Raw genomic sequence first — 25557 nt, forward strand, 5'->3', positions numbered from 1 at the left:
AAGCCTTCAGAGAAGAGTGACGGTTGTTATTAGGGATGCTCACGATCCGATGTCAAAGATAAGTATTTCTAACTGATCAGTATCGGCTGTACTGAGCTATTGAGCCTGATCCGAGCCTTTTTTTACGTCAGCTCTGAAACAGCTGTTTTGCACGACAACGCCAACGCCAACGCCAACGCCAACTCCCAAACACTCCACATCAAGCTTGTGGCTTTTCTGTAATGGATAACACAACATTCACACATCGGTGGCTACTGTGTGACCAGCATCGGACGACACTTTTTGATGACAGTTGAGAGCTGTGGGCCGACGCCGACAGTGTCCATCTCAGCGAGTCCTTTCTGCTCATTTATTCAACGCGTATCCCCAGCGAAGAGATTCTATCGGACAGATTAAGATATTCCTATAACACGCTAGCACTCTTGGCCAAATTGCATTATGAAACCTGAGGAAGTATCGTGAAGTTTACCAAACAACATCCCCAATGTAATGAAAAACCTTGTAATACTAAATGTGCAACGCAAACAATACCTGCATCACTGCAGTTTACTAAACGTGTAGATTTCTGGATATGGACGCTCATAATGTACAGGTTCAAAGTGGCCTTTGAATTAGCGGTGGATTCTTTCTACACGACGCTTCAGAGGAGGAACAGCAGCAGTGATCAAAAGAGCGTCCCGTCCTTCATCTTCCCAGAGACTCGCCTCTAATCATACAAACTGCTGCTTGCACAACTGTTCTGTCCGGGAACAAAATCAAATCTAAGCTGCTCCGACGTCAACTCTCCAACCTGGAAATAACAGGAAGCGCTGCACTAAACGGTGCAGATGAATGTGCGCGACGCTCCATTCGTCTCAATTTGTTAACAGCACGGATGCGTCAGCGAGGTCTTTAATCCAAATTTTGACTGCTCGTCATTAGTAGAAGTCAGGTGCTGCTGAACCGCCGCAGCACTATTGGGTTCTGTGTTTGTGTACGCTCGGTTTGAACAATATAATCCGCTGTTTTGAGACATATCCGTCTCCAGAAACTCACCACATGAAACCGATATAATGTCAGAGATTATGTACAACTCAAGGCCGGCCGTACTGGCTTATGTCATCGGTTTAATGTTAATGGCAGAGCAACACACTCCAAAATAACAAGACTTAATCAGCAGAAACACAAATGCTGCGTCGAGGTAAACTAGTCATACACGTCCTGCGATGTGTGAATTTGTTCAAACACAGTTACCTGCACTAAAGAGAATGTCAGGGAAATGTCGAGTGCTGAGGAGGTGGTCGAGTACGAGTATTTCAGCGTCGCTTAATGGATCGTTGTACAACATTACAGACCGTGTACGTGCAAATAGCCGGTCTGGTCGGTTAATGGATGGAACAAGCTAAACTTTAGATACAAAAGTTCACTGAGAGAAACATTTCAATAGTTTTTTGCTGTTGATTAATGGATCGCTGTAAACCTTTCATACGTATGCAGAGCAGACACGTCTTCCTGTTATCAACCTGTTTTAAATACAATGTATCTGCCGTCAGTGGAGTACAACACTGAGCTTTAAATATATAATATATGACTACAAAAGAGCAGCATATGAATATTTTAACATGGCAACCAAAAAAAACTTGAGCTTCAGCTGCAGACTGTTAATGGGGACGGATAACACGAACATGTTCATGTTATTTAAAAGTAAAACAATTTGAATACGAAATTTTTATGGGACCAAAAAAGTTACAATTAACTGAGACAACGCCGTGGTAGCAACCTGTCAATCACTGTGAAGCCCCGCCCCCTAAAGCATCCCCTGCTTTATGGTCTGTTTGACTCTAAATGGACCATCATGTACTAAATGAACATCATGCTGTATTGAAGAAGACTTGAAACTAGAGATTGAGACCATAAACTCATGTTTACAATGTTTACTGAGGTAATAAATCAAGAGAGAAGTAGAGTCATTTTCTCATAGACTTCTATACAACCAGAGGAGTCGCCCCCTGGTGGACACTAGAGAGAATGCAGCTTTAACACATTTTCAGACTTGGAGGTTGCCGCCTGCATGTAGCCTGCTTTGCAACAGTGTCATAGACACGTAGGCTACAATACGGAACATAATGAAGTGCAAAGACATTTTTCTTGGGCTTTAGATTACGTGTAACCAGTCATTAGTTCCTTTTAATATTTCAATGTTAAACCGTCTTCTGATCCTGAATCTAATTGGGATTATAGTCATGCTAGTGTCTAACAACAGACATATAACAACACGTCTGCCACAGTACCTTTTGGACAAAATGCTGCAGCAGACAGCGATAGAAGCTGCAGAAAGCTGGTCTCTTTAACTGAGCTGAATTATGGAAATGAGTCTTCATCCTGTTAAGAGGAGGCCATGTAAAAAAAAAGGAGCCATCCCGTCCAACCGTTTGTGTCCAGGAGCAGAATTGAATATAGCACAGCGCTGCAGAAAATGTGATTAAAACTGTATTTTTGGGGGGGAGACCTCCCACCAGTTCTTCCAAAATCAAACTGAGAGGCTTGAGCAGTGGCCCGTTTCACCAAATCTGTGACGCGCAAGCTGAGACTGTCAACACGTCTACTCCTTCACTGTGACTCGTTTCACCAGTCAAACCAAACAGCGTTCCAACGACCCGGGCCTGAGTTAGCAGGAACCAAACGTACCTGAAACATGGTGTAAAAAAAGGGGACAATCATTAGTGAAACACGAGGCTTCCACCAGGTTTGTAATGTGCATCTTAGCATTGCTCACAAATGAATAATGAGCAACAGGCCCCAAGATCATAAAGCAGACAGGCACTGATTCAGAATGTCTAATATTCATAACCTCATTTGCATAATTTGAATGTAAACATTGGATGAAACCAAGTTCAAAACGATTGTTTCATGTTGTTTACATACTAGAGTCACAGGTTTTTACAGAGTGGATTTTATATATAAGATCAACCTCAGTTCATTATTCACGTTAAGATGATTATTCTTTTGTAATACAAGTTTTCTGAAATGGTATGTTTAAATATGCTAATGAACATGATCTAATGGTGACGTTGAGCTGCTGAACACAGAGCAGAGAGGAGAGGCTGTACAATAGTCAATAGTTCGATATATAAATAAAGCATCGACTCATTTTGGTTATAAAGATTCCATTGTTGTAAACTAAATGATCAAAGAAAGTCAACATTCGGTAGTTTCCTTATCTTTCATGGTTTATGTCACGGTGACTGTTGTTCTGCACAACAGACATGTTTGAGTTCCCTCTGCTTCTAGTCATGATTGTGATGTTTCCACTTTATTATTGCAGAGAAAATCAAGACATGTGACGCGGTTCAGAGGTTTAACCACGTGAAGCCTTTTTTGTCTCAGTGTTTTTTGGAAGTTTCTTTAAAGACAATGAGAGACATATTCTCTCATTCAGTCTGGAGGACTTGTTGAATGAGGCGAGTTAATTATAATTGAAGACTAAAATTAAACCCTCGTATGGAAAAGACCTGCATGCTGATCGCTCTCTGGTGGTGTGTTGAAGACGAGAGGACGGGGTTTCACTGCTGCCCACTTAGGGAGCCGCGGTGAAATAAATCTCACACGAATCTCGGGCAGAAGACGCCGCAGATCCGTCTAACACCGGAGGACGGCAGCCAGCTTCATAAATATGGAGGACAGAGAGTGTGTGAGGAGCGGGGAAGGAGTATGAATATTTTACCAAGCAGAGGCCAGCGGGAGACCGATGCCGAGGATGGCCAGAGAGAGAGAGAGAGAGAGAGAGAGAGAGAGAGAGAGAGAGAGAGAGAGAGAGAGAGAGTACAGCTGGTTGCTTCAGTGTTATATAACACACACACCCAAGCAGATGGACACACACAACACAAACGGACACTGGTGTACAAACTGGAAACACACATGGGACCCGACGGTGGGAAGCGCAGCGAAACGTGCGCAGCAATAAAAAAAGCAGAGCGACAAAAGAAATTAAACACAAAACGACAGAAAAGATGAATGGCCACACATGTTCTGTAAATCACACACACACACACACACACACACACACACACACACACGGGCTGGTAGCTGCTGTCCACCCACGGCTGCATTCATCCATCTTATTTTCATGGTACACAAAGTGCCAGCCCCGTCTGAGGCAATAACTGGCTTAATGCAGAATATAAAGACACGGCATGTGGACCGAAGAGACAGAGACAGAGAGAGATGTCGGAGCTAAATGCTAAATGCTAAAGCGAGAAGAAGTCTCATTATCAAGACAAAAATATAACACATCTCCCAAAACCAACAGGGTTTAACACACAAGGCGGTCGCTGTTTAAAATCATGCATCAGTAAAGCAAGAAAAGATCAGAAAACTAGTGAAATGACCGTTTGTATGAAAAGTAGCTTAATTTGCAAGACACCATGATTGACCACGTGTAACGCCCGAGGTGCACGTTAATTGCACGAGTTATTTCCATAATTAGTTGCAGCACGGACAGAAACAGAAAGTTTTTCTCGCTAATTCGTCTCCTTCAACCGACCTGTTTTATGAGTGTAAAAGTAGAATCACCACTCCAGGTATCAACAAGTACAGCGAGCACAGATTACCATCAAGAGGCTACGCAAAACGGACTTCATTGAATCAATTTGAGGGTAACTGGCCCCCGGAGCATCAGTTGTGTTTTAATCCACATCTGAAGATGAGACCCTGTTGCTCCTGTTTGAGTAACGTCTGGGGGATTCCTCTCCCTATTCTTAAATAAGAATCTACGCTGTGACCAAGTCGGTCTCACTACAAACTCGTCAAATACCGACAGTTTCCATCAGCGTCCGATACCGACGCACGGAGGCGCCCTTTAGCTTCTATACGAGACGCACCGCGCTTTGAAATAACTCAGAGAAAACAGAAAGCGAGTCCACGCAGGGCGGGTGGACGGCTCAGGCGAACACGGGACTGTCAGCCAGGAGGCTGTTCTCGTCCTGAGCGGAACTAAAAGGGTCCTCAACCCCGTTTTTTAACCTGACCCCAACCAAGTGGTTTTGTTGCCTTGACCTACACCTTCCTGTGAAGACGGAAGTTTATTTTGAAAAGCCACTCTGCGTGTAACTAGCGTAAACTATGACATCGTCCCCGATAGGTCCAAAACTGACGCTTGAACCTTGGGGCCACCAACGATTTGACGGAAGATTTAGATTTTCAGTGGGAGCCAATGGGTATTAAGGGACGGACTGATGCTTTATTGGTTTGGCTTGTTACATGAAGCCAGCCTTATTCTTTTGACCCTGAAGAGAGATATCAAATCTCCAAAATCATAATAATGGAAACGCACGAACCTGGAAACACAACGTGTTCATTCGTTCATTCACTCCCTCAAGTGTTTGTTCAAAGTTCTGAATCAACCCCCTCCCCCCCCCCCCACTGTTCATTCAGCTAAAAACACACAGCGATCGTTTAGATGGAAGAGCCGGGCAAAGGGCGAGACAGCATGAGTCACGCAGGGAGAGAGAGAGAGAGAGAGAGAGAGAGAGAGAGAGAGAGAGAGAGAGAGAGAGAGAGAGAGAGAGAGAGAGAGGCAACTAGCTGAAAGAAAAACAGTTATACCTGAGAACAAATGGAAACCCTAGTTCCCTTGAGGGCTAATTTGCACACATTCACACACACACACACCTACACACACACACACACACACACACACACACACACACACACACACACACACCTACACACACACACACACACACACCTACACACACACACACACACACACACACAGAGGTTGAACACTACGAAACAAGAGACTGATATGGAAATGAGAATGACAGCGTTCCACCTTAAAAAACAAAAACAAGGCAACCTCTAACTACAAACTACAATGTAAACAGATGTCTTTGAATGCCTCTTTCTTCACACACACACACACACACACACACACACACACAAGCACCCAATCAAGCACATCCACAGCGCTCATCGTATTCAATGCACACACAAAAAATCCCAAATACCACCTTAAATAACAACGCTGCAAGGTGAATCCAGTGAGCTAACGCGCACGCTCACACACCCTTCAGTACAATATCAACACAAGGTAGTGAGGGAAATGGAACACACACACACACACACACACACACACGCCCTCTCACGCAGCATATCTGCATTCTAAAACACACACACACACACACACCTTTAAGTCGACCGATACACACCCATATCAATGCAGTCCAACGCCACACACACACACGCATGTAAACACTCTCCCAACCCGCCTCGGCTTCTGCCTCCACGCCTTTCCCACCCACTCAAATACACACACACACACACACACACTCTCGCCCACACACACACACACACACACACTCCATCCATCCATGCATCCAATCCCCCCCCCTCTCTCTCTCTCCCTCTTTCTTTTCATCCTCCCTCTCCATCCACCCTTACCTTGCAGCAGGCTCTGGAGGTTGAGCTGCGCCTGCTGGTGCAGCTCCTCGACACACTCCGGCCTGCTCCACGAGCCGAACACGTTCACGCTCTGTTGCCATGGAGACCTGAAGTGGGCCGCGCCACCGATGCCGCCGCCGCCGCTGCTGCTGCTTCCTCCTCCTCCTCCTCCTCCTCCTCCTCCTCCTCCTCCACCGCCGCCGCCGCTGCTGATGCTGTGGTTGCCGTCGCCGTGGATGCTGCTGCTGCCGCCGCGCCTGCCGCTCTCCGCCTCTAGACCGCTGGTGGCTGGAGGACAGAGAGGGAGGGAGGGAGGGAGGGAGGGAGAGAGGGAGGGAATAAATGTTGGGAAGAAGTGATGGATGGGAGGGGAGGAGAGAGGGGAAGTGGAATAAGGACGGGAAATAAGATTATTGAAAGGAAGGAAAAGGAGGGAGAGAAGGGGAAGAAGAAAGGACAAGAAGAGGGTGACAGGGAAGAGCGATAGATCGGGGGAGAAAGGGGGAGAGAGGAGATTAAAGATGAAGGCGGGAAAGGAGTGAAAGAGGGGGAGAGAAGAAAAGGGGAAATGAGGGGGGGACAAAAGAGAGGGATGAGAGGATGTGAAAGCAGACGAGGCAGAGAGGAAATAGAGGAGAAAAGAAGGGATGGAGGGAGGAGGAAGAGAAACCACACGTAAATAAAAATGTATGAATTTGCATAACTAATACCCGGAGACGCAGATTACATAACGCAATGTGTTGTCAGGGAGAACAAGGACCGAGGAAGGAAGGAAGGAGGGAAGGATAGAGGGTGTGTGGGGGGGCAAAAAAAAAGAAAAAGAAACAGGGATTAGGGAGAAAACGAAGGAGGAGAGGTAGAGAACAGATTCGGAGGAGACACGGAGAGAGGGAGCGCTTAATTAGGAGGGAAGAAGAATGGGAGGAGAGAGAGAGAGGGAGGTGGGGAGGAAGGGAGGGGGAGAAGGAGGGATTAGGGCAGGGAGGTATGAGAGAGAGGAAAAAAAGACAAATTGTGATTGTGGCATTAGGGAGAGAAAGAAGAACAAGGTCGGGAGGAGGAGGGAAAGAGGGATGACATTTAAAAAGGGAGGAGAACGGAGGGATGGAGGCAGAAAGGGGGAGTAAAGCCCCCCCCCCCACCATCAAAACTATCAAAACAGACAATCACAAGAAATCACTCGGAGCGATATCGTAAACGGCCTCCGTGAATGAAGGCATCGCTGTGAATCGGTGGTGACGGAATAATCTGAACACATCCAGCAGAACGAAGGGCTTTAAAAAGAAACGCACACAAACTTTCTGCGAGAACAAAGTCACTGAAATCATCTATTATTAGTTCATGATGGTCTGCACGAGGTAGTAAGTCACAGAAGAAGCATTACTGCAAGAGTGAGATGAGAATCTGTCCAGTGAGAATGAACAATGAGACATTAGCTTCTGTTTAGCTTCAACTGCAGAAACATATGTTTCCTGAGATGATTATTCCTACAATAAAACTTGGATAAGTAAAGCGAAAGATCGTCAGCATATAGATTAAATATCAGTTGTGGGCCATGCAACACTCCAGACTCTTCCCTTCGATCACACGTCATCGATGACGCGCTGCTTCCTGCAACTGATCATTGGACCCAAAACGAAGCACGTCTTCAAAGCCTTTTTGTACCGGACTCTGTATTGCATTACCTTTGATTAGATAAAGACGCTAAATCTAATTGAGGGGTTAATTAGTCGCCGGTCAGTACAGGAAGTGGCTGAAATATTGAGGAACCAAGACACGCACAACAGCATGTTCCCACTAAAAAGATACTAATGTGCATTTCACTCAATCTCAACATCCATATGAATAAAAAAAGACCGAAACTCTCAGGCCTCAATTGAATTTCTCAATATTTCAACAATATATGATCCTCTAAAATACTTCGCAGAACATCGGTGGAAAAAAAACTCCCAGTGAGTCAGATTCCTGGAACAGAAATGTCACTTTGTCCATGTCAGAGTGTTCCCGACGCACCAACTACTACTCAATAAACTGCTTCGGTTGAGCTCCACAGATAAACACCCCAAAAACTCTGTAGGGAGGAGGAAAATGTGCAGAACGTATTTCTTGATTTGAAGTTGAAAAAAAAGGAGTTTTAATATTTAAAGAACACTCAGTTCCACGGCAGACAGACGCATACAGCGATTCCGCAGCGAATCCCACCGGCGCTATCGAGTCTTGTTTGCTCTGAAGCAGCCGTCTCTTCTCACAAACCCGGCCGCTACTGTACGGAATCACAATTTCACCCTCGCCGGCTATACCGGCTTCATCTTCCCTTAAGCTGCTCTCACACAATCGTCTCCCGCCAGAGTAAGAGCGGCTGTTTGCGATACAGAGTTGCACGTCAGTTAGCATCAGAAGAGAACAAAAGGCAATCGTGCATGATTTATAAGGTACTGTAGAGCAGACGTATAATCTCACCATGGAGCCGATGCCGCTTCATTTCGGAGCCTTAAATGCTTTTATTTGGACTTGAGTCGGGTGCACTTTCTTCTGCATTGTTTCTCTCTGAAGCTAATCTGTGTTTACTGGATGTATGCATTGTGTTGTGAGCCTCGCTGCGAGCTAAATATCCCATTAGGGAACTTGAGTTTGAAGTGGAAGCTCATCCAGCAGATTATACACAGTTCTTTTTATTTTCTGTCTGCAGAATTTTAAGCAAGGGAAAAAACTTTTTGCACTTAACTTTAAATCGTATTTTTTGAGACAATTTCTTTTCGTCCTTCAGGCAACAATAACCTCCAACACACGGCCAAAAATCATTATGAGCTGCTGTTATTATTAACTAAATACGTACTTAAACACGTAATTATGACGGGAACGACGAAGTCGGTGAGCTAGCCGCGGACGGAGGAGGAGGTTAAGTGTATAAATGGGTCGAACAAACACAGGACTTTCACCCAGGAGACAGCAAAACCCGTCAATCCAGCTTTAGACAACAAAACTACTTATTTAGGTTAAGGAGGATAACATGCTAAATCATTTCGTGGGATATCGTCGAATTACGGCACATTACAGTCATTTAGCAGACGCTTTTATCCAAAGCGACTTACAATAAGTGTGTTCAACATCGGTATTCGAGAGAACTACTAGTCACCAGAAGTCATGAGTGCATCTCCTTTTGTAGGTATAGCTACGAATGCTGGATGAGACCAGCTGGAACAAACACAGGACTTTCACCAAGGAGACTGCTGTTCACGTCCCCGTGTCAAAGTTAACTTACCTAACGTGCGTAACTTATCTCATCTTAGTGAGTTACGTAAGTAACAAACATATTTATTTTAACCCAAACCATAACCTTTAGAAAACGTGAGTAGTTTTGTTTCAATTCACAACGTAAACCACCAATTTAAAACTGCGACCTTCACAACGTGCGGGTAAGTGCAGTTTGCTCCATCTGAAGCATTAAAATGGTGGTTATAATTACTGATAACGATAATTTAACAAGTTGATAACATTAGAAATGGATGCATCAGAAAGTTGGGAGTTTGGTCCTTTGATATCTTTCGCATGCACGACTAACTTTTTGTCAGATGTTGGCTCATGCATAAGCATTTTAAGTAAATTGTGAAATAAAATAAATCCTTACGTTGTTTTCGGATACTCGCAACGAGGTTGCACCTTGATTGTGGCTGCTGGAGAACTCGTCTCCTAACCTTTGCAACCTGCAGTAGACGGGGGGAACGAGAAATGCTTCGACCACTGAGAGATGTTTTGTCCCTAAGAGATGTGATGTGGTGTTTAAGTGCTTCACTGGGAACATCTTTTCAAACCGCCAGGCTTCCGTTTCTTTCTCATTGTCCACTATATAAAAAAAGATGCACTCTTCAGATCGCTCAGAGCGGAGTACGTACCTAAACTGGGAACTGAAAAAAATAAAATGTTCCAGCCTTCACAAAAGCAAAGCACGTCAGGCTTTCTGTACATAAAAATAGTGGAGGCTGAGGTGTTCAATTCCAGAGTAAAAGCTTCAATACAGGATGTCAGCACTGTTTATTAGTGCTTGTTTGTTTATTTTTTGATGGTTATTTACAACAAATTAATGTCAGAGTAATTTGTCAGAAAAGCCTGAAGTTGTTATTTAATTAACGTGATTAACGTGGCACCAAACCTCCCAAAAGACACAGGTGAAAACATCTGGAAATGTGTTGTTTTAAATTGTACCAACACACGTTTGCAAACTAAAAATGGTTTCTTTAAAAAGTTACAGATAACATACAGCTTAAATATCAGCCGTTCACAGCTGCTCGATCAATTACGGAGCTTTTAAATATGTGGGATTTTTAAAAAGTTAAATATATGATTTTGTGTGGGTGAGAGTGTGCATTGGTGATACCTGCTTAAGTCTTAGAAGCCTCAGGAGTTTCTGAAAATGTGGCACAAATTACACACAATCTGGAGAGAGAGGGGAGATAAGGAGGGACCGTTAACTACCGTACTGTCATACCATTGAGACGTCGCTGTATCTGTGTCGCTCACTGTTCTCACTGCACATCGACACAGCGAGGAGTCGTCGTCTATCCAACAAGGTTTTTCACAGACTGGAAGCCTCGCGGGAGTCAGGCTCGAGTCCAATGCACAACCACCGCTGCTGCTGCTGCAGTGCAAAGGCAGATCATACAGCAGCCATTGGAAAACCAATTTTTAAAGCTCCACAGAGCAGCTGGATGTAAGCAAAACAGGAAAAGTAAAATGGCAGGACTGTTGACTTTTGAGTCGTACAGCTCCGTGTCTAAGCTGAGACATGAAAGGAAGACATCCTGGCAGATAGACCGTAAAAGAAGACAGCCTGTCACTTCATAGAAAGAGAAAATTCAAAGTACTGTGGCCACGATGTGTCAATCAGGGAGCAGGTTCTGAGGATATATGCTGCTTTTGAGTGGTACGATGCTAGAAAATAGGACATTGGTATAAAGTTTCACACCACTGATGACTGAGGGCTTCATGACTGCAAGGCAACCTGGAAAATACTCATAAAAAATGTGTTGAGCAATTCAAAATGATCTTGTTTTGCTCTCTCGACTGCTGGCGAGCTAACATTCGCTAGTTAGCTATATTAGCAAAAAATGGTCACAACCCACCTATTTTTTTAAGAAGTTATCATGACAAATGTAGAGCCTAATGTTTTAAATGTCAAGAAAACACTAGACACATGAGAAAATAACTGACTCACAGTCTGAACAGTATTGACAGAAGCTAAAAAAGTTAGCTGACTTAGCTCTGAGCAGCTCGCTAACTCCAGTTAGCCTAGCCTCTCTGTTAGCTAAAATGATAACACACACGTTTGCTACTTTGGCTGATAAAAGTATTATTTGACAAATAGAGGTGTAACAAGGGCTGTTTGATGAACGTTTACATGTAATAAAGTGTTGAGCTGTTTTTAAATCAGGCAGCTATAGTTGTGTGTTTTGGTTGTGCGTTCACAGTAACAGCGTCTGAGAGGAAATCTTCTAAACATACTTTCAAACCCGCGAGCTGATGGTTTGTTTTGACGGATACAAGAGACAGAGGAGTCTTCAGGGGGACGATTTGTTTCCTTTGAGGTTAACAATTAATTCTTGATTAAAAGTTCAGCAGCAGCCGTACACACACACACACACAGAGCACGCTCAGTCCTCCTCACTCTTCCTCCCTTATGTAACCGCGGTGACATAAAGAGGAAGGAAGATGGAGGGATTGGATGGAGGAGACACACAAGCCGCTGGGCATCACTGGGCAGATTTAGGAAGAGGAGAAGAAGAAAAGAAGTAATCTCCACAGTCCTTTAGAGTAAATGGAAGAGACGGCTCTGGAGAGAAATGCATTACGGTGACAGGATGGAAGGATTTAAAAAAGAAATGTGGGTCTTTATAAGTAAGAACATTATGATTCATGAGTCAGGTAGATGTGACGTATTCTTCTTTAACCTGAAGTAACATTTTCCAGCTGTTACCGATGAAGTGAGGAATCATTCGGGGACAAGAAAGTGAGACTTTTGAGAAGGAAAAGCAAAAAAAACAGGTGATGCTCATCAAGCAAACACTGCAAATCCAAAACACGAGGAAGCATCTCGCCCTCAAATTCACCGTCAACACAACTTACAAACTGCAATGTAGACAGCTTGTACAGCAATGTAGTACATATACTGCAATGAGGACAAGTTTTAGTATATTTACACATTTACTGACATTTTGAAGTACTTATACTACTTCTCCTCTGCTCCATACGATAACGTTAGTTGATCGTCGCCTTGCAGATTCAACTTAATACATTATTAATACATTCATATAAAACATAACTTAACCAATAGATTTCCATGTATTATTATAGAATAAACCGCCCGGCAGTGCATAAAGTAATTTAAATGATCTCCACCTTTACTTGCTGCAACATTAGTGTGATGAACACATTCACGCCGTAATAATTAGAATTCAATATGTCTTCTTTTCTGAAACGGGCCATTAAAACATTTACTCTTGGTACTTTAAGTATATTTGGAGGAGGAGGAGGAGGAGACGCTGCTGCCGGGAGCTGAGCTCTCCTCCTCCCTCCGGAGCGCCGACTGCGGGTCCAAGGCTGCAGGTGAAGCCGGATCTGGGTCTGTCCACGGTGGACCAGGTCTCTGCTGGAGTCTGAGCTGAAGGAGGTTCTGGTGAACCTGCATGAGTTCATCTGGTTTCACCAGAATCCGACCCGGTGGCTCCGATGACGAGCATCAAGAATAACTCTATAGAAACAGACCATCTTCTCTCTGATGGTCTCGTCACTGATGGAGGTCTGATAGAGGACCAGGACTACACTGAGACTGGTTCAGAACCTCACAGTAACTTTTAAACAGAAGATCTGAGGGGATCCAGTGCAGTAGAACATGTACAGCACTAGTTACAGCAGCTAGAGATGACAATGAATCATTACTGGCACCAGCGACAAAACAAGCCGGTGCACCCGCTGACCTTCTCCATCATTAAAGCGTTACTTCCAGCTGACACGGAGAAAACACAGGAGTGATACTTGCACTGCGCCCACTCACACACAACAGGGAGAGAGAGATGCCACACAAATACACAAAGAAGAAGTTTCACACCTCCTCTTTAGTGACACACGTTCCCACATGCATCAGCGAGGTGTTGGAAGTTATTTCTCTCTCTGAGGCCGATTACTAATCCGTTCCCCTCCGTGTGCGTCGGAGTGTCCACAAGGGGGGAGGACGCAGATTTAGACAAGCTGTTATCACCGAACACACACACATACACACACACACACACACACACAGGCGTTAAACTCATATTTTTATAGTTTTTGTCACCCACGTACTCGCGCAGGTTTCGTGTTTGCGTGGTACAAATACATCCAGCGCCAAGGACTGACCTGTGTGTGTATGTGTGTGTGTGTGTGTGTGTGTGTGTGTGTGTGTGTGTGTGTGTGTGTGTGTGTGTGTGTGTGTGTGTGTGTTTGTGAATGACAGTCTTATGAGCCACATTAGCCCAATGCTCAGCAGACTCGTTTATGTTTGTCTTAAATAATGCTGTCACTGCCCTATTAAAAAAAAAAGCCGGCTAAAATAAAGTGTGTGTGTGTGTGTGTGTAGGTGTGTGTGTTTGTGTGTGTGTGTGGGCCGCGCAGTAAACTAGATTTATCGGCCACGCTGAGGCCCAAGCGGAACATTAGCCGTCCTTCTGGGCGTCGTTATCGAAATGAAGCAGGCGTCCTGAGCGGAGACGTCGTCCATACTGACCTTTGTTGATAGAACAGAACCTCCGAGTCGCTGCGCTGTGAATCTCATGAAGAGGTGAAAAAAATAAACCGACTCTTTTTGAAGTATCGAAAAACTTGGTGCTGCACTAAACAAGGCTGGTGTTAAATGTGTTGTACTATTGTGTGGCGATGGCAAAACTGACAGATCTCACATGAAGTTCTGCATTTTGTTTTATCTCTTACTGTCACGCGTTCGATTGTGAAATTGGCTAAACATCCACAGCAGTAGGAGGGCTGAGCGACGACCTTTGGACGCTGCCAATCCCAATCTGAGTCACATGTTCTCGTGTGGAGCTGCATGAAGTTGTATCATTCGCTGCTTTTCGTGACTCAGACCCCCCCCCCCCCCGTCCTGGAGGCTAAATGAGCAATTAGCTGAGTGTGAATAAGAGGTGTTGATTACACAGGAAGCCAGAGGGTTCACTTCCTGCTGTGATGGACCAATGACGACACCAGACAGGAAGTGTGAAAGTTCTGTAACTGGATACATTATCTGTATGAATCTTAATACACGTTTGGTCCAATATTTACTTGTAGTTTTGTTTATTTTGGTGCAATAATAACTGATTTCTATCTCTGGTTCAGTGCAATATTTACTGGTGTTTTGGTCTTTATTTTGGTGCAATATTTACTGATGTTTTGGTCTTATTTTGGTGCAATATTTACTGGTGTTTTGGTCTTATTTTGGTGCAATATTTACTGGTGTTTTGGTCTTATTTTGGTGCAATATTTACTGATGTTTTGGTCTTATTTTGGTGCAATAATAACTGATTTCTATCTCTGGTTCAGTGCAATATTTACTGGTGTTTTGGTCTTTATTTTGGTGCAATATTTACTGATGTTTTGGTCTTATTTTGGTGCAATATTTACTGATGTTTTGGTCTTATTTTGGTGCAATATTTACTGGTGTTTTGGTCTTATTTTGGTGCAATATTTACTGGTGTTTTGGTCTTATTTTGGTGCAATATTTACTGATGTTTTGGTCTTATTTTGGTGCAATATTTACTGGTGTTTTGGTCTTATTTTGGTGCAATATTTACTGGTGTTTTGGTCTTATTTTGGTGCAATATTTACTGGTGTTTTGGTCATATCTTAATGAAATATTAACTGATTTTTATCTCTTTGTGAAAATTAAAAAAACATGTCTACTGATCATCAAGGCCCCCTTTGCCTTATAATCTTTCATTTCAAGGATAGGATTTCTTAGTGAAATGTGGAAAACATGTTCCAGGAGAGTCCCAGCTGTGACAGATGGAGATATTAGAGCTTTTTTTTAAAGGAGACTTGCTAATTAATGCGCTCAGTGGTCTGCACACAGGAATGAATGTTCCCTCAGAGCATCAGGTTCACTGTAAGTGGATACGTTGGAGGGGAATTTGAGTGTGTCACACATCTTTTTCATGAAGAGGATCTGTGTGTTCATGGCCTTCATGGTTCTGACTGCTGCTGCAGCTCAGTGCTGCCCCCTGCAGGACGAGCCGGCATAAAACACAGACAGGAACCACAAACTGGAGTTTGAATGTTCTCATGTTGCATCTATCCATATTGAGAGATACGTCTGGTTATATTTTAAATTTGTATTATTGTAAAGACCAAATATAACGATGAATCTTTCCTACGTGTTGTGTTTATCTTTCCTCTTTGCTATTGAGCTTCTTTGTGTAAACGTGGATTCATCCGCCACAGAAAATAGGCCCCAAACAAATGCAGTATTTCCTACTTTTTGAGTAACGTTTGCTGAAAGCTGCAGCGCCGAACTGTTTTGGGTAAATTACCGAGAATTCAAACCAAACCGTAGCTCTGTGGCCTGTTTTTGTAGAGTTACATGTTCAGGAAGCAGGAACGCGTCCGGAGGGCAGAATGTAACATTTCATGGGAATTGTTGGCAATAAGAATGTAAAGAACAGCTTCTTCTTATCTTTGCACGGCTTATCCTATGATCCATTTTCTGCTGAGACAGCACAATATATGTGTGTGTGTTTTACCGTCGAATATAAAACCCAAGCCGAACCTCTCGCAGCTCAAATCTGATTTAACAGCTGAATTAGCTTGAAGCACAATACTTGTAAATCCGTTATTAAATGCTTTTAACGGCGTTAAATATAAAGATTTGTTTTCTCAGACGGCATCTCGAGCAATCGACGACAAACGCAATCACACAAACACAGTTCCTAATTCAACACACACACACACACACACACACACACACACACACACACACTAAAAGGGTGTCCTGGCTGTCTGCAGTTGTTAGAACCTGGAAGTAATTTATAGTGACATGAGCCACTATTCATCCTCGCCCTCCTTCCTTTCACTTGTTTATCCTCCTCCTCCCTCTTTCTCTGAATCACTCTCCCTCCTCTTCCTCTCTCTCTCTCTCTCTCTCTCTCTCTCTCTCTCTCTCTGTCTCGCTTGACTTCATCCTTTATTCACCAAATCACCCAGAGTTCCCTCCTTTTCCTCTGATTTCTATGTCGCCGCTCAATTCTTCCCCAGAGCTCTCCATCCACTCTGCTTCTGTCACATCTCCTTCATCACACACACACACACACACACACACACACACACACACACACACACACACACACACACACAATATGGGAGACAAACGAGAGGGTGGAGTAATGGATTTGAAGGTAATGAGGAGGTGTGTGTGTGTGTGTGTGTGTGTGTGTGTGTGTGTGTGTGTGTGTGTGTGAGATCACAGGACTAATCCACCTGGAGAAGAAGCTCGACTGAACTGAACACAAACAAAACAATCAACATGCTAAATGGCCATTTTTGTGTGTGTGTGTATTTTGCGTGTGTGTGTGTGTGTGTGTGTGTGTGTGTGTGTGTGTGTGTGTGTGTGTGTGTGTGTGTGTGTGTGTGTGTGTGTCGGTCGGTCGGGGGCCTAATTGAAGAGCTGGATGCATTCGGTCATGTTTGCTAACAGGAACAAAGATCCAATTTTATGCTTATTACTGACGCAGAGATTTGCGTCACTTTGATTCTGACGGTGAGTCGGACGAGGAGATAACGTGACTCACTGCTGGCAACACACACACACACACACACACACACACACACACACACACACACACACACACACACACACACACACACATGTCCTGTTTTCAGCACTTTTGGGGACATAACACTGACTTACATTCATTTCCTGGAGACTCCAACTTTAACCACTACCAGCCTCATCCTAATCCTAACCTAAACCTAAACCTTAACCTTAAACACCTACACACACACACACACACACAACCAGACACTTAAGCATAAATGAATAACCATTTCAGTCACTCCACAAACTCATTTACATCTTGTTTAATCGTGTGTGTTAAATAAATGACACACATGATATATGGTATTTCCAATATATTTGACTCCATTGAATATCGTTTTTTCTGGCACATTTTTCTGCCTTGCAACCAGAATTGTATAGTTTTAATTGCAGCGTGGGCTCTGACGCAGCAGATAGACCTTTTTTCCGTATTTTGTGTCAAAGTGAACCTTTACAGCCTGTTAATCCTTTCAGTAGAAAATGAATGTAACAGAACAGTTAACCGTGTAGTCAGGGACGGATGACATGACTCACCAATATGCAGGATTTTAACAAAAGGCTGATATAAAATGGTATAGTTGTAGAAACATGCAGCCTGAGGAAGCTATCTCTGATCAGATTCATTGATGCAATCTAGTTGATCAATATCGAAGTTTAAACCCCAGCTGATCGTGATCTATTTCATTTGACTCCACCTCTCTCGAGTTCTCAAAACTCATTTAAACTCATTCAAAGGCATTTAAAAGCACGAGTGGACCCCTTTAATGGATGCATGTTGTGTATTCTCACACACATAAGCACGTCGCTCCTGCACGAACAGCAGTTTAAATACAGTAAACAAATCCAGATTGTTTAACGGTGCTGATACGCCAGGAATATGGTGAACCACAATGATCTAATATGCAATGCTGCCAATGAATGAGTCACAATCGTTAAAAAAATAAAAGCTCCAATCGGCTGTAAAAGATGATTTCCGAGAATTAAGATGTAAGAAAAAGCCTCCTAATCTTTGGTGTCATTCATTTTCTGGAGACGCGCCGGCGGCTGTGTACGAGCAGCCGTGTTATTTAAGCTTCCCGACTCAAATATGTTGTGTTATAATCTTGCCGCGGATACGTTGTGCTTTGCTGGCGTGAAGAGTGTTTGACGGCGCCAGGAGGAGCGTTCGTGCTGAGGTACTGCTGTCATTAGCAGAAATAAATGAGACGATCACTTTGAGCCAACAGGCCAGACTTTGTGGGAAATCTGCTGGATTAAAACTAAGAGGCTGGATGTTTTAACTATTTTTGCGCTTGTGTAAACAACTTAATCACAAACTCATTGGTTGTATAGATATGAATGGTATTCCATAAAAGTCACACCCACAACGCTTGGTTGACGAGACGGGCTCCATGTGTTAAAGACGGGTCGGGTTCAGAGGTTTAACAGTTTGTATGATATCTTGCGAAGAATTACTCCTCATTTCTTGTGCGTTTTCCTACTGAATTTTAGAAACACTTGTTGATTTCCGCTTGTTAGACGTCTACACACAACACAAGTTAGTTAGGTTCAGGCAACAACACTACTTAGTTAGGTTCAGGCAACAAAACTACTTAGTTAGGTTGAGACAACAAAACTACTTAGTTGGGTTCAGACAACACAACTTCTTAGTTGGGTTCAGGCAACAAAACTACTTAGTTGGGTTCAGGCAACACAACTTCTTAGTTAGGTTGAGACAACAAAACTACTTAGTTGGGTTCAGACAACACAACTTCTTAGGTTCAGACAACAAAACTACTTAGTTAGGTTCAGACAACACAACTTCTTAGTTAGGTTCAGGCAACAAAACTACTTAGTTGGGTTCAGACAACACAACTTCTTAGTTGAGTTCAGGCAACAAAACGTCTGAGTTAGGTTCAGGCAACAAAACATATACAGTTCATTATAAAACATATACAGTTCATTATAAAACATATACAGTTCATTATAAAACTGGCGGGCCTACATACTGTAGACTTTAGGTACTTAATAAGAAACACTGGATTATAATGGAAAATAAGAACCGTGAGAGTTTTCCTTTTACATAGCGCAGCAAAGGATTTGCAGCATGACCTGTTTGAGTATGACAAATGTTGAGACTATTGCGCATCGGATTATCGATGCTGAAGAACATATTGTGCAGCACTACACTGTGACTTCAACACACTCCACTAACTCATGTCCAGACTGTTAGGACGGACTGTGTGTCACCGTAACGACTGCAACTGTAAATCCAGACACCAAACACACACACACACACACACACACACAGTCACTGATTATTTATCACAGTGATTGATAATACACACATACTGCAGATATCAGCCGGCAGGGCCGCTGAGGCTGAGTCAGCTACTTCTACCAGAGGTCAGGGAGTTTGTGTGAATGTGTGTGTGTCTGTGTGTGAATGTGTGTGTCTGTGTGTGAATGTGTGTGTGTGTGTGTGTGTGTGTGTGTATACATGAGGAACTATAGGAGGGTTTGTATATCTGTGGATGAGTCCCGCCTTTCGCCCCAGAGGAAAAAGACTGCGGCAAACAGACAGGAAGTGATGTCACAGGTCTACCAAGGTCATTGGCTATACCCGTTCCTGTTCGCAACCCTGCCCACCCCCCCCCCACACACACACACACAGCCTCTCCCTTCCTGCCAAGGTCTCCTCTCCAGGTCTTCTCTTTTGACCCCATCGGCGGAGGTCAGTGCACACTCGTCCTGCTGTAGTCTATCAATCTCCGTTTATCACTTTACCTCACACACACACACACACACACACACACACGCTGACCCTCTAGCAAATACACATGCCCAGTATACACTGGGACACAGATGGTCCAAGGTGTTCTGTACACACACACACACAATCAGAACAGCTGTCAACTCCTATCCAAGCAAAGAAACATCTGCACAGAGCTACACAGACTTTCAAAATAAGAGTTTCAAAAGACAGAAAATGTTAACGTTAAATGAACATGTGACAACGAATCGAAGTGAATCCCATTTTCCCACGGAGACGGCGTCTCTTAAACCCCACACAACTAAGCGCAGCGACCATCCCGCCGAGTCGGACATGCTGGTTCGTCTTTGCGTGTAAACGAGTACATGATGTCGCTTTTAACATTTTATGCTGAACAACAAATCATGATGCATTTAATATTTCATGCTGTAAACTGCAACAAGCGGCAGCGAGGACAACTCCAGCAGGAAGAGACCTCCCGCTGCAATGTTTAATTTCCACAAAACACTCATATTTTAGTATCTATTTGCATTTACAAGCTCTTACGGGGGTCAGAAGGTTTTGTAGCTCAAAGTTTTGGTTATCTTCTCTGAGATGTAGAAGAAATACAAAGTAGCATCAAGTAAAGTACAAGTACTTCAAATGTGTACTTCGGTACAGCCTTGAATAAATGCACATTTACCAATTAGATTAATTCCTACGATAGTAAACGTGTTGCTTTTGGAACCTCCAGATCCCGAGCTGTACTTCCTGTCCAGGCGCACGTTGACAGTCGGCCTCATCTGTCAGAACGGACTACAATCCCCACAGGCACCTTATCGCCGGCTGCCAGGCTCTCAGATTTGTTTTTGGCACCACTTCCTGTAGTTGCAGACCTCTTTGATAGAGTTTAACCTCGTCTGACAGCGAAACTATAAAACCCCACCGGTGCCCACAGCGACCGATACCAGCTCCCACTGTGACTCACATCCACAGCACCGCTCATAAAGAATGTGCTTTTCATCCTGCCACACTGTGTGTGTGTGTGTGTGTGTGCTTAGCGGGTTGATGTTGCACAGACCACCATGACACACAGACACACACACACACACACACATTGGCCCTGGAGGGCTGTGCTGTCTCAGTCAGATTGCTTCCAGGAGCCATTGTCTCTGAGGAGAATTTGGCAGGAAACAGCACTCCATCTACTTCCTGTTCGTCTGACAGACGGCTGTAATGAACACAAGCAGCGCAGACGAAACATGACGCTCTGCGATGACGTGATGAGCTCGTAACAGAACAATTCTGACCAGTTTATTCCACACAAGATGTGTTGAGGTCATTTAAAAACAGCGTCTCCATGACATCATGTTTATTCTTAAAAGCAAACGTCTCTCAAATGTACGGCACAACAAATGATTGAAACACAGAAAGAGACTGATGGAGTCAACATAAAAAGATGCGGTTGGTTCGCATGAACACGCTCATGAACACACACACACACACACACACACACAGACACACACACACACACACTAACACACACTAACACACACACACACACACTAGCTGATGTGGAGCCAAAATACCAGAGGGACAGTGACTCGCAGGTCACAGCCATCATCATTTACAGGCTCGTTTAATATACATTCCCCGTCTCTCACACACACACACACACCTACACACCTACACACACACACACACACACACACACACACACACACCTACACACCTACACACCTACACACACACACACACACACACACACACACACATACACACAGTCCATCATTTAAACATTACAGGCACCAGAAATGAACAAATATCAGACTCATGTTTTGGTAATAATTATTACTATTGTTATTATAGGGTTACTATTGGGTAGATTAGCAGCATAGTATTCCATCATATCTTTCTTTCTATTCTTTCCTCTGCAACCTGAGACTAAAGCTCTGTCCTTCTCCCCGTCCTTTCCTTTATGAATTAAAACAGAAAGAAATAGCACATTCCCACATTTCAGAAGCTGGAAACAGAGAATTGTTTGCCATGTTTGCTTCATAAATGACTAATCCATCATCAGACTGCAACTTCTTCTTCTTCTTCTTCACTTCCTGTCATTCCCACCCTCCTCTGCCTCTCCTTCTCACTCCTCAGGCTCACACCATCCCTCTATCCATCACGCGTTGCAGCCGCGGCCGATCCCACAATTGAGGCGCCGCATTTAGAAACTCATCTGCATAAGAACTCGATGAGACTTGATTTCTTTCCCCCTTTCATTTTCCTATTAAACTGGGCAGCGGTGAGGAGACGGGGCGAGAGAGAGAGAGAGAGAGAGAGAGAGAGAGATAATGGGAGAAGCATGCATGTGTGTGAGTGTGTTATCGTGGAACTGAGCATGATGTCTAAGTATGTGAAAAACTGTGTGTGTGTGTGTGCTAGCATGGGACTCTGTGTGTCATGGTTAATTTTTCCATGCTGGAGTGTAAAATGGTGGTGTGTGTGTGTGTGTGTGTGTGTGTGTGTGTGTGTGTGTGTGTGTGTGTGTGTGTGTGTGTCTGTATGTATATTATAATAATTGCTCTATTTGAAACCATTGTAGCCGAGCACAAAACCACACAGTGACCCAGCCAGAGTCGAAATGCTCTTTCAGCAACACAGTCAAACCAATGTATGTGTAGAAAGCAACCACACACACACACACACACACACACACACACACACACACACACATACCGAGATGACCTCATTTGACCTTGTGGCACTTTAACGGGCATGTGTGAAGACTGTTGGAGGGCAAAAATAAAACTAACAAAGTGCAAAGTGTGGTCTCTACTGCTACAAAGAGCCAGTCGCCAGGACAACATGTTGGCAATACACGTGTCTGCACACCACAGATACGTTGAATGGCTTTAAGTTGTTACTTTACATTGTTACTTTAAGTTGTTACTTTACATTGTTACTTTAAGTTGTTACTTTATATTGTTACTTTACATTGTTCTGTAACATTGTCACATTACATATTACGTTGTTACTTTATGTTATTCGGTTACGTTGTTGCTTCATGTTGTTACGTTGTTATTATGTTGTGTTGTTACCTTACAATGTTACGTTGTTCTGTTACGTTGTCACTTAACGTCACTTAATGTTCTTCTGTTATGCTGTTACATTATGTTGTTACGTTGTTGCGTTACGTTGTTGCGTTACATTGTTGCTTTACGTTGTTGCGTTACGTTGTTGCGTTACGTTGTTGCGTTACGTTGTTGCGTTACGTTGTGGTCTAATGCTGTTACACTACATTGTTACGTTACGTTGTCACGTGATTATTTTGACACAACCCATGATGTTTTTCTTACCTTAATCAAGTAGTTTTGTTGACAAAAGCTTACCAATCGTTTCACAGTGTTATCCCGCAGCATTGTGTGTTTCTGCAAGCATGACACAAGGCTGATATTAAATCATGGAAGAATGTTTTGGGGTCAGAAACGTCATTATTTAATGTACGATGTGATGGCGCACATACACACCAAGCTGGCCATGTAGGTCTGCATTCCAAACTTTAAACATGACCATGTGTTTATGTTTTGCTGTGAAACCAAATGTGGTTCCAGTTTTGCATAACTTTATATGAAATTCTAGTGCAGATCTGATCCAAAGATACCAAATGTATAAATTGATCCTTAATGTTTCCATTCAACAGTGCAGTCATGGAGTCATTTGAATATTTATAATAACACCGTCACACAGTTTGGAATCAGATTTTTCCAACCATGAAGCGACTTAAAGGGAAACAAAAAGGAGAAACTGATTATTAAGAGGTTAATTAAGCATTCATTTTCATAACAAGACATTGAAAACATACTTTTTTGGAGTTTTTTTACTATATATTTTCAAGCATTTCTTCTTTTTTCATGTTTTCCTTTTTAAAATGTACAATATTCCTTAAACACGAGGTACTGCAATGCTCCTGCCTCTCACAAATGTGTGAAACCTCCACACACAGCTATGATGCTGCTGCAATGTGTGACGTTGGAGAACAGAATGCTTTGGCCGTAAAAGTGCCTCAAAAATACCAGAAAACACCACAAAAAAACACATCCAACGCTGCCCGTTAACTCAGGAACGATGCGGACGAACGGTGGCGTTCCCCTCGCTACTGTCAAGTGTAACATTCCTGTACTTTTCTTATCGTAAGAAGAAGCTGCCCTCCTCGTTTCAGTACCACTCCGCTCTCTGCTCCAACTTTTCAAAACCCCCAACATGAATCCCTTATTCCCCCCCCCAGTAGAAAGTAAACCATGTGTCTCTTACCCGGCCTGGACCAGAAAACCTCCATGTCTGTATTCCTGAACTCTGTCCGGCAACAGAAACTACCATGCACATGTGAACTCGGGAGGGAAAAGTGGAGAAGGAAAGAGGAGGGGAATAAGAGGAGGAGGTAAAAACCCGGTGACTCATTCGGGCTACGAGCATGTTCGTCTGGCAAAGATATGAGAAGGAGAGGGGGGAAAAGAAAGAACGGAGGGCAAGAAAGAAAGAAACTGAAGGGAAAGTATGTTCTCTCCCGTGGAGGGAGAGGAGAGAAAGGGAGGAAACTGACGGTCTTCCTCTCTCCTCCTAACACTTCCCCTACTCCTTCCCTTCCCTCCCCTCCAGCTCTCACCTTTAAGGACTCAACAATGTTTTAAAGAGATGAGTCGGTTGGTCACTGCACCCAATCAGAGACGAGAATGAAAGACCATAAAGGTTCAGAGTGTCTGCCTGTTAGGTTTCTGAGGTTAAATGTGGTTGAAAGTGAAGAGTGAAAAACTATTCCAATTCCAAACTATTTCCAAGGTCAAGAGCGAACTTTTACACTCAACTATATTATAAGTAGTAAACAGAGAAACAAAGCAGGGCTTCACCAAATGTGATGTTTTTACATTCAAAGCTTCTATTGGATGTCTGTCCTCAATTTGTTTCATTTAAACAAATGTCTGTAAAGTCACTATCTATAGCCAAATGAGGTAGTGTAACAGTTTTACCCGATGGACCAATGATGAAAGTATCGCAATATTTACATATTTGCAGTATTATGAAATGGACATCTGTCACAAAATCATTGGAATCCCATAAACTCATGTTTACAATGTTTACTGAGGTAATAAATCAAGAGAGAAGTAGAGTCATTTTCTCATAGACTTCTATACAACCAGAGGAGTCGCCCCCTGGTGGACACTAGAGAGAATGCAGCTTTAACACACTTGGTTTCAGTGTTTTATACTTTAACTTAAGTTAGGAGCCAAATATTACTCTCCTCAAAAAAAGGTGTTAAAATAATGTGCATAAATATCGACCACACAATAAAACGTGCTCTGCTGCCTTTCCTCTCCTCCATCACGTCTATTGTCGGTGCAGCCCGACTCCTTTCCTTCCTCTCCTCACTTCCTGTAAACACTGCAGGTGACAAGAGGCACTCACACATGTATGCATCACATGCATTCTTATGTGAGCACGTGTGTGAGTGTGAGCGTGTGTGTGTGTGTGTGTGTGTGTGTGTGTGTGTGTGTGTGTGTGTGTGTGTGGCGTGTTATGGTTGGTT

General features: G+C 43.4%; 1 protein-coding gene across 1 annotated transcript in view; it reads right to left on the reverse strand.

Annotated features, from left to right (window-relative positions):
* Positions 1–25557, reverse strand: part of nhsl2 (NHS-like 2) — a gene marked incomplete at its 3' end in the record, with an annotated part of 95983 nt that overhangs the window by 29420 nt on the left and 41006 nt on the right. The window contains exon 2 of the mRNA XM_079184391.1: positions 6421–6708. Coding sequence (XP_079040517.1) covers positions 6421–6708 — 288 coding nt within the window. The remainder of the gene's footprint in view (positions 1–6420; positions 6709–25557) is intronic.

The sequence above is a fragment of the Pholis gunnellus genome, assembly GCF_910591455.1.
Source record: "Pholis gunnellus genome assembly, chromosome: 23".
Classification (NCBI taxonomy): Eukaryota; Metazoa; Chordata; class Actinopteri; order Perciformes; family Pholidae; genus Pholis; species Pholis gunnellus.